This window comes from Frankliniella occidentalis, unplaced genomic scaffold, assembly GCF_000697945.3.
Source record: "Frankliniella occidentalis isolate FOCC.00 unplaced genomic scaffold, Focc_3.1 Scaffold41, whole genome shotgun sequence".
Taxonomy (NCBI): domain Eukaryota; kingdom Metazoa; phylum Arthropoda; class Insecta; order Thysanoptera; family Thripidae; genus Frankliniella; species Frankliniella occidentalis.
In genome coordinates, this window is record NW_026267171.1 from 1,689,864 (window position 1) to 1,702,843 (window position 12,980).

Consider the following 12,980-nt stretch of genomic DNA (forward strand, 5'->3'; position numbering starts at 1 on the left):
CTGAATAACATTGAAAACCTATGATGATAATTATTTTATTTTCCAGATAAGCCATGTACAAGGAATATGTCAGTCTTTTTTTGGAGGGGCTACAATTGGAGTAAAACACATTACATCCTTGGTAACTCTGTATGGTGAATTCTACGAACATGTTTTACTAGATGTATTTTGTGTTTACAGCGATGAGTGCAATACGGGCATGGAAATTGCGGTTCAATACCACACTCGTACTTCTGGTGCTTTATCAAAGATTTCTGGAGATTGTAGCACCGACCACATTCGCCACACACAAATGCCTTTTCATTGGATGACAGCAGGCGAGTCCCCTTAGTAACTGGCCATTCCAAACCTCCAAGGGAAAAGTTCCCATCTGCAATACGAAATTATGCCGTCAGTAGCCATTGTCAGAGTTAACATAGTCCGTGTTATAAGACCAGCATTTAGGTAGCATTGTGTTTTTTTTTTCTAGGTTGAGAACATCGTGTTTTCATCCTGAAAGGGCGACAGAAAGGCAGAGAACACAATATGGACTAAACCAATTAAAGAAAAAAAAACGAGAACAACTTTATTCTCTACACTACAAGGTACAAGAAAAATGTCAGTCTCCGTAACAAGCTGCAACGTACAAAACAACAGGCTAAGGGTCAAACGCAAAATAAATTATAAGAGATCCGATCTGCTCTTCCTGACGCAACAATGACATGGCCTTTAAAAACTAGATGCACTAGACAAACCTCGGAGGTCGATACAGGGTACCTAGACGAATGTTTGATATAGGGGCACTTGGGGTCGAAAACGAACATTATAGCTGCAATTGTACGCGCCTTATCCTCTATCAAAACAATTCGCTAAGCAGCCTCTCGCCACTCTTGAAGTCTGCCTAGTTAATAGACTCTAGTGGGTCACTGGACACCCTGTAGAAGAGTGGGTAGAGTAGATCAATTTATAAACCACATTATTTATATATGTAATGCTACAACGTGTAAGAGCAGATATGCATGTGTAGCAAAGAGGCGGACAACGATCGAAAAATCCTGACATGTCCTGCGTTTTACTGCTGACAGTTTTCTATCTGCTTTATTAACATTAAACAAGTTATGAAGAGAAACTGGAATTCCAGGAAAATAAATCGGATATCTGACTCAACACAAGTAAATCAAAGCATTTTTTTCAAAATAAAATTTTAAGGTTTTGGCAACTCGGTGTGGTGAATTCTACGAACATGTTTCACAAGATGTATTTTTTGTTTACAACGATGCGCGCAAAATGGGCATGGAAATTGAGGTTCCATCCCACATTCGTATTTCTGGTGTTTTATTAGAGACTTCTGGTAGTTGTAGGACCGACCACACTCCCCACACACGAAGGCCTTCTCGTTCGATGGCAGTAGACGAACTCCCTGAGAGGTAGGCCACTCGAATAGTCCATGGGTAAATTTATCATCTGCAATACGAATAAACTTTGTGAGTAACTAAAGTCAAAATCAGTGAAAAGATACGTGGATAAGGCGGGGAGAGCTCACTTTTAGATGAATTGGCTGTCAGGAAACAACGAAAGTAGTGCAGTATACCTTCTTAAAACGTCAGTGATACATAATTAAAAACTAAAAGATAAACTAGAAAATTATAGTGCAAATTTAATTTTCTCAGTACAGAAATGCAGAAATGTATTAAACAGAATTGCGAATCTTATTGTGAAGATGAGGTACCGCACGGTAAAAATAGTTTCTTGTATTTCAAGGCCTGGTCTTGGATGCCATTGGCGTTCTCCATAAGATCCATAGACCGGGTCTTGAAATACAAGGAACTTTTTTTTACCGAACGTGAAACAAAAATGCTACAAAAGCTAACTAAAACTGAGATCGTAGTAACAAACACCTTCTTCCTGAAATTGTGACAAAATTATAGTACGTGCAAATATGAATAAACGAACACAACATAAACCCTGACCCCACCACACAGTTACATGGCTGTGAACAGATTTCCAAAATACGAGAAGTAGTACGAGTTTACATTCAGTATAGTAAAGTATAGGTTAAGAGTTTACATATACTAGCCGCGGCTTGGTTTAGAATCTGGCCTCGAAGAATGAATGAAATATCACAACATATCTAAGCCTTTATTTAAAGGTAATCACAATGAAATATAAGTCTCAAAAATCTTAGGAATTTGTTATGGATCTGCAAAACCAGCTGTAGGCAGCTTGGGAGTTAACACTAACGACACGCCAAAAACGTTCCTGCATTCTTGACAATTCATTCTTCTGAATTTGTCTTGCAGAGTGGCCCATCAAAGGCGGAAAGGCACGATCGTGATCGAAACAGACAGTTCCACCCTTTTAGGAACTAACTCTTCCGAGTTATCAGTGAGTGCATATACGTGAATATTTTCTCATTTCATTTGACAAGAAATATTATCACAAAGAACATACAAAACGATCCTAGAGAAGTCTTTTTTACACTGTCAAGGGTTTTCTTGAAGTTTAACTTGAGGGTTCGGTGTAATGGAATACTCAAGCGAACCATTACTTGAAAGAAAGAAGAAAAAATAGATTCTTTGTAACTAGTTTCGTTCCTCCTAATTTCGAATCAAGCTTAGCTGGGATACCTCATTGAAAGTGAAATTGGAGCAACCGAAGATGTAGTATAGTGAGCCGTACTCGGATTACATTTGACTTCCTCATGCAGCCTATTTACTTTATCGTATATTTAGGTATTTCAAAAACTTAAACAGTCTTTATGAGTGAATCTGCCAATGAGGAACGTGTCCGTGTCCACGAAAAAGTTTCTCATTTATCTCAAATATATTGTGCGTCAAGTTTCGGCGAAGTGATTTTTCCGTTTCAGATGATTACTTGAGGACTATTTTTACTGTTTTTATCAACAACAGGTACGCAGCATTAGCATTTCATTAACAATTACACTGTTAAAAATTTCTTGGGATTTCCCGAAGATTTACTTTCCACCACTATAATAAATTCCCAGAGGACTCCGTTCTTAGGTTTTGTGTACTAAAACAGATGTTGAGGGTAGACGTTTTCATTCGTCTATATGTTTTAAAGCTAAACTCGACACGTGAAATCTACAGAGTTCTTTGGGAAATCCCAAAGGACTTTGGCAATACTTTTCACGAGTGTTCCTCCGTGAAATCCCAGGATTTTTTCTAACAGTGTAGCTATAATCTCACTTTGCCGCCTTTGTCACACCCTACCCTAGTTTCAGCGTTTTCCTCAATAATATCAAATGATGTCACGGTTATTTCACTATTCGAGATGTTTACTTTTGTATCATTTTCACTTTTTACAGGTACAGACTACAACTACTTCGGCCAGAAAAATGTTTTAAATGGTCTCCCTTTGTCGCGTCTTACGCCCAAAGGCAGCGTGACAGAGGTGACAATATTAGACATTTCTGGCCGAAATACTTGTAGTATGTACCTGTCATTAATAGAAATAGTGAAAATGATACAAAAGTAAACATTTCGAACACTGAAATAACCCTGGCATCATTTGATATTGAAGAAAACGCTGAAACTAGGTAAGGATGTGACAAAGGGGAACACAGTGAAATTATAGCTAATTGTTGATAAAATACTAATGCTGCGTAGTTGTTGTTGATAAAAAAAAGTCAAGATGGTACTCAAGTAATCATGTGAAACGGTAAAATCACCTCCCCGAAACTTGACGCACAATGTATTTGAGGTAAACGAGAAACGTTTTCGTGGACACGGACCCGTGCCTCATTGGTAGTATGACCCTTCTAACGCTACTCTTACGCCAGCATAAAGTAACGAAAATACATTAGAACACAACATACTGCAGGCCTACCAGAGGGAAGAAAATAAGAGAACATCGTAGAACTGATGCCCAGCGACTCTACAAATGGATTTGATCTCATAATTGGAATAACACTGGACATTCAAAAAATAATTAAAAAAAAAAACTCTGCTTGAGAGAAATGAGTCGGTCAGCATTTTTAATGATGGCCAACAAAATGTATACGCGATGCAAAATTAAAATATAAATAGTGCATAAATTAAGGTATTGATTTGAAAACTGTTAGTGTTAGGACGACGCTGGCATGTGCTTGTACCGAATGTGCTGAGTAAGGTTGCTCTTGAGCTTTGTACGATGTGGGCAAAACGGACACTGAAATTGTGGTTCTTTGCCACACTCATTTCGCAAGTGACGCATTAGCGTGTTCTTCCACATATAGTTGCGACCACACTTAGGACACTCGTACTGTTTACAGGAATCCTTCCCTACTCCCGGTGGACTTCCTGGACAATTGCTAGTGCTACCACCAGAAGCGGTACGGAGAGCAGGATCTTTCTTGGTTCCGACTTGAACGCCATACCACCTATCCAGCCATTCTGAGAAACAAAGCAGAAAAGAGAAACTTTAGTGCATTTTGGCGAAAAAAACGTACTTGTAAGTACTAAATAAATAAATAAATAAATAAATAAATAACGTAGTAGTAAGGATTAACAAAAGATAAATCCACGGCGACAGTACATAAAACAATTTCCTTTATTCAAAAAATACATGAGGCACTGGTGCACATCTTAAAAATACTTGAATACTTATAAAAAAAAAATATAATGCTCATTGGTAATTGACGAAACGAAACAGTTTACATACTACTGAATTATGTAAGTTTACATACATAGGCAATGGGCACCCTCTTTAGCTTCGCCTTCAGCCCAGTTTTGGAGTGGGCAAGCGGGGTCGCCAGAAGCGGAACAGTGGATAACGTCTTCACCTACTCCTGCTCTTCTGCGGTGCGCTCGCTCACGCTCCTGGCCGGCTCGCCCCGAGGTAGTGGAGAGGAAGCGTTGTGGAACTACAGCAACTACAGCGGGCGGAACTATAGCACGCCCTTAAAGCGAAATAGTTCTATAAAACCATTTCGTGGTGAAAGTTTGTGTTTAAATTGCCTCGTAGCATTTGATAAGACCATAGAGCAAATTAAACACTAAAAATAGAATGAATATAGTCATACTAAGTTTTATAATGAATGACGTGGTGTAGAAATCTTCATCTTATGAATTTGCATTCCATGTCGTTTCAGATGTTCTGGGCGGATATAGCTCTGATAGCAAATCGGGCAGCGAAAGCGGGGCCGACCACCGCCACATTCATACCTCTGATGCCTCTGCAAATGACGGCGGTGTCTATAGACCTTTCCGCAAGTGACACACTCATTAGAGTCCGACTCCTTATATTTGTCCTTGTCGTCCCCGAGGACACCCATAACTATACCGGCCTTGTCATCCTCAAAATCTAACGTGCCATCTAGGGAATCACTGTCTACTGAAACCACGGAATGCGTTTCTTTTCCCTTTGCCCGTTGTCTTGTAGGGACTGATTCAACAGCTGTGATGTCAGGTTTCCAGTCAAATTTAGAATCGAAATGGGCTGCGTCTCTGACCGCTGGCTCAACTATCAAGCCAGGAGGAAGTGGATGAGGTAGTATCTTTTCTAGCTCGAGACCTAGGAAAACACTTTTGCTGGTGATGCACACGTCCCCTGCAAAAAAAACACAACAGTTGAGTCAGTAAAGCAGAATTGAGAAACTGGTATTGACATTATATGGATATATCACTAGCGCTGTAAGGGACAGAGGGAAAAGTAAGAGATGCACTGTGTGATTTTACAGAGGAAAATATACTTTATTCAGAGAGCAGTGTATGCTTTCTCTTAACGTGCTTTGACAGATTGTCTTTGCGAGTATTTCGATATGGGCAGTGAGGACATTTAAACTTTTTAATCTGATCGCATTCTGTAGTGAGATGTCGATGCAAACTTTGAGGCCAGTTATAACCACGGCCACAACGCACACAGACGTACGGAAAATTATGGTCAACAGAGGTAGATGCATCTTCCAGAAGATTATTTTCAGCATACCAAGTTGGTCCTGCGGCAAGAAAAGTTATGTTAAGAATGCACAGAAAGGCTCCAATGACAAATCTGGCTTGCGTCCACCATGTCCGCCTCCGCAGGTCAGCGGCCGACCCCAGTTTTTATTGCACTGTTTTCCAAACACTGTGACGTCATATTTTATCGACTGCGACTCGTATCACATTGGTCGGAATACCGTGTCACATTCGTTTTAAGTTCACTAGGGTACGCCTGCTCTCTACTTCAGCTTGTGAGGGCAGAGCGAGGCCAGGGCAAGTCACGTTTGAACGACCTGATATCCGAAGCAATGCGAAACAATTCACAATTGATAGAATTTAAAATCACAGCGTTTGAATGGAGTGTGGTCATACAATACAATACACCATATCAAAAATAGTCCGCAATATAAATTTAATCAGTTATAAAATACACATTTACTCTATTAATTGCTTAGACAGGGTTCAGCTTAAGTCGATTTGTCACGGCATAGATCGGGCAGGTCGCGACTTGTTAGTTTATGTTTCCGACGTAAGTGAAGCAAGAAGCTGTCCTTGCGAGTATTGCAGTAGGAGCAAAGGTTGCACTGGTAACGTTTTGCTTGAGCGCATTCCATGTTGACGTGGCGATGGAAGCTCTGGCGCCAGTTATATTTGCGGCCGCACCTGGGGCAAATGTAAGGTGGGCCCTGTCGAACGTCGATTGGATCCAAGCTGCACTGCAGGGCACTAAGATGAAAGGGTAATTCGCCTGCAAAAAATATAAAAAAATAGATTGTGAATATGAAAACATACACAATAAGACTGGCCACGAAACTTAAGATTATCTTTAAGCGGCAGCAAACACCAATTTTAAGCGACACATATATAAGAAGTACAAGTCATAATTTAACTTCAATTACTTTATTACAGATAAACGCCAACAGATCGCAAACCAGCACGAACAATATAAAGCCACATAAAACATGATTTTAATAAAGATGCATTTTCTCATATAGTTTAAACTCTTATATGTAGGTACATCAAATGGCAAAACATGACGAAATTAACGAATTATGTCTAGATCTATATTTTCATTTTGAAAGGTTTGCAGGAATACATAAGGCACTGTCAAAACGAAATAATCGACTTGTCATTCTCAAACAGAAATCGGGTATAACAGAAACAAAAACATGGGCTAAAACCTTCTTTAAATCACGGTAAGTCAAAGTTCACATTGCATTTTCTTTTTAAAATTTGTGGCATTAGTATTTCTTAACATATTTAAAAACAAACGAGGTACAGATACCTTCATTACGTAACTACCACACAACATTTTCTTGCAATACAATAGACAACACATAATAAATGCTATCCGTGAGAATCTCTTGAACGATCCAGCGCTTCAAAATTCCTAGCTCACGATATCATCACCTAATGAACAAACCTCTATTAACACAATGCGTAAAATACCACACCTTCTGAGGGGCTTGGTTAGTTTTGCGAGCTGCAAGATGATTTCAATGGAAAAATCAATCTCGTATATCCCTAATATGCTAAGAAAAACTTTGTACTAAAATGAGTAAACATGACCGAGCCCATCAAAACACGTGGTACTGTGATCACAGTAATAACAGTACATTACGATTAATACAATAGCACAATTGCATGCATGGTATGTGAAAGAGGTCTAATTTTTGAGAACAAATTGATTTACAGAAGAGTTTTCACAAAATAAAACACACGATTTGACTTGTTTTCGGTAGATGTTTTAAACGGGGTGAGGGTCGTTCGCTCATTTCCCCTAACAGTTTCCGATAAGCTACTATAAGGAAGGTAACATTCACATAGGAGACTGTGGTGTGGACTGTACAATTGTGATTTCCGCACCATCTGACGGGTTCTCTTTGGGTTGACTATACTTATATCTCTACAATTAAAACACCATCACAGAGCTAAACATCAGCACATTAAGAAACCGATAATATAAAAGCAAAACCAACGTACAACCCATAGGTTAGGTAATAGACAAGAGTCACTACATGATGGCACACAAAGTGAATAGGATACATATAATCAGATTTAAGAACACTAAGAAGTGAGATAGTTGCGTCGCAAGAATACAGGTCCCTGTTTTTGTGGCACATTTAAGACGTAGGAGTTGAAATGATTTTTTTCAACGTTTCGAATGTTTTAAATAAGACTTGTGATTTTTATGAACCATCTCGTCAAATAGGCTGATTTTGTTCACAATTCTAAGAAAGGTGCTAGCAAAACTTCAGCAAAGCGCCGGACAGATGCTTGCCACAAAAGTACAATTTTTTTTAAAAGTAGAAGCTTAACTTTGGTCTTAAAGAAAAATATCGCAGATATCCAGGCTTTATCAGGTCAATACGACTAACAGATATGACAATTAACACTGCAGATTCCCGTTTAAAACTTCACTGGAAACGCAAGTGTGTGGATGTCACACATTTGTAGGTGTATACATGCCCAATTGTACCCGTAGATGTGCGAATGCCTATTCGTACACTTGTAGGTGTCTGTACACTGGAAAAACAAGGGTAGGATCGTAAGGGTTTTAATGCCGTTACATAAGCGTCAAAAATTAGCAACCATAGAAAGGTGTTAAGTCCTAACTTTGCTTTTCCAGTGTATGCCCATTCGTACACTTGAAGGTGTGTGTATGCCATGCCACCGGGCGTGTAAAGTTAAGTACGCGTGAGCGTTTCACGTGAGATGAGCGCTCACACGAGCAACGTGCGGTGCCATATACTAAACGAAACGACTTCAAATTCAAAATATTTTTGCAGGATTGCACTCTTCTTAATCCCTCCTCTCTTAAAATCTATGGGTTTGTCAATTTTCGTGTCATTTTGCCTCCCACTAGGACGCTCATCTCACGTGAAACGCTCACACGTGCTTAACTTTACACGCCCCAGTACACTTGCAGGTGAGTGACTTCCTTTTTTTTACACTTAAGAGATTAAAGGTGTAAGTATTCTTGGAAATTCACACACTTGTTCCTTCTTGCGTACGAATGTCGTTCACATACCTCCAAGTGTGTGACATTCAGACACTTGGGTCTTCGGTGTTGGCCTAACATGTACGACCATTTACCTACACATTTCAACCTGTTTCTTGAACCAAAGTGAATGAACTCCAAACAAAAAATGTGCACCTCGCATGCGCATGGTAGTGTTTAACTGTATTGTGAACAGTCTTAGATATTGAATATTTAAAAGTGTCCAAAGCTTCATGACCAACCCTGAAGTTGAACACTTCTACGTGTTCAACTCTACCGTTTAACACTTTTGGGCAGGCTAGTTGTACATTTTCTTTATCAGTGATTGCTACTGACAGCCGCAAAAAATGACATGGTTTTAGCGATCCCAATCTAACACCTGCTTCGTTTGGGGAAAATTACAAACCATAATACTGAGAGAGATAATTTAGGGCAGCGTCCCATATGCCTTTTGGTCCAATAAAACGTGTTTAAATATGAAAATAAATAGCCATGTAAGTCAAACGGCATTATGACCTGTTAATTGATAGCTATAAACTGTTTATCGCCTTTCCCTGAGAAAGCCCTTGCTGAACAAATAATAACAGAACTATATATTTTTAATAATAAAGGTAATATCACACAATATGAGACACTGGAAAATGGGCAGAAAATTAATTAAAACTCCACACTAGTAAAAGGAATTTACCCACCCACGGCCTCAAAACATTGCAGAAAAAACAATAGATACTCTACGGTACACAACATATCATTTAATACTCATTTAACATTTAATTTATATTGATTTCGGAACGTTTGCGCACATGATACGAGATCGGCTAACATGAAACTCATGTTACAATTATAACACATGTGATATCTCACAGCACAAAATAATGAATGATCACATAAATAATTCCGAGGTTTCTGTACGCCAATTCAATCGGATTTTAAGTCTACGTCTAAAAACTGTGTAGTTGAGATTAGAAAAGTGTCTGTACAGAAACTATTCGGCTAATATTTTAACGAAAGCCAAATAAAATTGCAACCGTCCTGGTTTGGCGAAGAACTTATCAACCCGCACGGTAAGTATTACCTTTTACGGCCGACACTGAACCAAGTCATGGCTCCTCTAAGGGAGCTACTTATGGCTCGAGAGAACCATGCCACAGTCAAGTACATAACAATTGTTAAGTTCAATCAGGTTATCGGGCTGCATGGTGTGCTCGACTGCTCGACTATCGTGCCCAGCAATGGCAGCTAGCTGGCCCTGCACCCGCTCAATGAGTAGTCCAGTGAATCTGTGTTATGGCTCACACTAAATTTCAAAATGTTACCAACTTTGAAAATTGTCTGAGCATGTCCAAGAAATGCCTAGCAGTCGATAAAATCTCAATGTAAGTATCGGCTTTGATCGAAATCCAAAATATTTACTGAACTGAGATATAGTGGTTAAGGTACAGCGAAAAACCACTATTTTGGATATTGATGTCGGCTCACTTTGGAAAATGTTCTACTAGTAGAGGTGATTAACGGTGCAAAAGAGACTTTTTTTTGCGACTTCATCTTCTGCCTCCAATAATACCTTGAACTTTACATTGAACTCTGGAGAAAACCCTCAAAAGTGAAATTTTCCATTTAATGCTTTATGTTATTTTCTTTTACGAAAACTTTTTAAAAAATGCAATCTACGCTCAAAAGCGCGTTAGGTGACGTGCCACAATTTATCCTCGCCTTCGTTGTTCGTGAGGTGGCTACTCGCAAAAAAGCCGTTTTCAGCAAAATTCCCATGTCACAACTCCCGAAGTTTAAAGACGACCATTATGTGTGGCACATCACCGGATGTGTTTTCATGCGTAGTTTGCATTTCAAAAAGAGTTTTCGAAAAAATAAATTAACATAAAGCATTAAATGAAAAATTTTACTTTTGAGGGTTTTCTCCATAAGAGTTCAATGTTAAAGTTCAAGGCATTATTGGAGGCAGAAGATGGAGTCGCAAAAAAAATCTCTTTTGCACCGTTAATCACCTCTGTAGACATTGTTTTTACCGTGCCATAATACAAACGGACTATTTTCGTATTACAAAGCCGAGCATTATAAAGGTTCCAATTCCTTGGTACGCTACGAAGAGCAGTTCTTAGTGAGCATCGACTTGGAATCGAATGCCGACCTAGGTAGGAAGTTGTACATGAACGACACATTTTGTAAACGGTAAATTACAAAATATGTCGTACATGAACCATCAACCTTTCCTCGTAGCCATAACGAAGTGTGGGGCCTGGGAAACGACGTTCACACGAAATTTCTTTCCGTGCGGGCCTAAACTCGGCGCCTGGCAGGTAGGCCATCTTAAAGCCGCTGCCCTGAGAAAACGGTGTGGCCAGGTCAAAACGGGCGGCCATTCGCACGGTTTGCACTGGAAACCTCAAATGTGTGAATGCCGCACTATTGTAGGTGTGTGAAGGCCATTCGTCCACATAAAGGCACAAGTATGCGGATTTTCAAAGGAAAATTCTCACCTTTACTCTCGTAAGTGTACGATTGGGCATTCATGCACCCTACAAGTGCGTAACACTTTACACACTTGCGTTTCTAGTGTAACGAATCATCAAAGCACTCGTGTTTCAAAAATCGTTTGTCCGGTGGGATGGGTTGACCCTGACCTACAGCTTTGACGCCTCTTCCAGCATTACAGGACAAGACGACGTTCCGACTTTGTTAACACTAGCCGCTTCGACAGCTTGCAAACGTTTAAATACAGATTCACGTAAAAGGCACCATAAAAAAAACAAATTGCGAAGTGTGGAAAAGTGCTCTGTTAACACGCCAAATCTTTACAATTAATAAAAGACAAAAAAACGTCCTTTTAGTTCATTCCTGAAAGTCTTGCGATCTCAGAAGCTAAAGGCGGACTTGATGTGCCACTGTAAAAATTCTTTGTCAAGACGACGAAAATACCATGGCTAATTTTAAGAACAGGGGTGTCGTCATGGGTTTTCTCGTCACCGTGACGAAAAAAACCATGACGACACCCCTGTACTAAAAATTAGCCATGGTATTTTCGTCATCGTGGCAAAGAATTTCTACAGTGCATGGTACGTCAAAGGCTGTAATCAGCTAGATTAGTCGTCAGGACAAAAGGACGGCAAGCTCTGGACACAAAGGTGCAGTGCATGAATCAAACAAATGACAAATAGGAAATGGCTTAAGAGAGAACCCATGTAAGCTAACACTGCTCCAGTCATGCACCTAGAACACAAATGCATCAGAGTCATTTAAGAATATTTCCGGCACGTTTTACGCATTTAAGAGCCAGTAAAGTTGGGCGAAATTGAGCTCTTCGGGGCGAATAAAACGACATTGATATTAATTGTTGTGATACTGAAACAAGCTCCTCAACTTGTCAGCAAGGTGCGTGTGGGGGAGAGAGAGAGAGAGAGAGTACGTTTTAGTGAAAAGATGACACGCATCTCATGTGTTTGCAGATAATAGGAACTCACATAATAATTTACGTGAATTGTCCCACCATATAACCGCTATTGCTACAGGTTTAGTCTAGCGAGCGCAGCTTTTATGTTAATACCAGAATGTCGCCTGAAAATGTGACTCGTTAGGTTATCCTTTCGAGTACACTTAAATGGGCAATATGGGCACTGAAATCGGGGCTCCTTATTTCCACATTCTAGTGCCATGTGGCGTTGCAGACCATGTTTCCATCGGTAGCTACGTCCGCAGTCGGGACAACGATGATGTCCTGCAGGCACCGATCCTCCACGATCACCAGCACCCCAAGCATTTGCCGCCAGTGTTTCTGAAACAATTGAGAACGCGTAAGTATGGAAACGTGGTAGGATCACAAAGGTGTTAAGTCTTACACATCCAAAACATATGAGTTTCAGGGAGACCTGTGCAGAATCGATAAAAGAGGATGTAAAAAAAGAAACATATTTCTTTATTGTGTGTTCATATTACAGAACTCGTAAACCATAAACGAATTCTAGCAGTTCACAGACGACATGTAAATCGAAAACCAATCTTGCTATACTTTACATAAATTGATAAAATAAAAAGTTTAAATAGAAGTTTAAAATCTTTGGGATTCG

At 39.7% G+C, this 12,980-nt stretch overlaps 1 protein-coding gene across 6 annotated transcripts in view; it reads right to left on the bottom strand.

The window, feature by feature from the left end:
* LOC113216548 (longitudinals lacking protein) overlaps positions 1-12,980 on the bottom strand; it is a 115,972-nt gene that overhangs the window by 24,437 nt on the left and 78,555 nt on the right. The window contains exon 5 of one of the 6 annotated variants that reach the window (XM_052266638.1): positions 4,505-5,526. The exons of the other annotated variants lie outside the window; for them this stretch is intronic. Within the exon in view, the coding sequence (XP_052122598.1) occupies positions 5,006-5,526 (521 nt within the window). The 3' untranslated portion in view covers positions 4,505-5,005. Of the gene's footprint in view, positions 1-4,504; positions 5,527-12,980 lie in introns of those variants that run through there. 6 annotated transcript variants of the gene reach the window in all.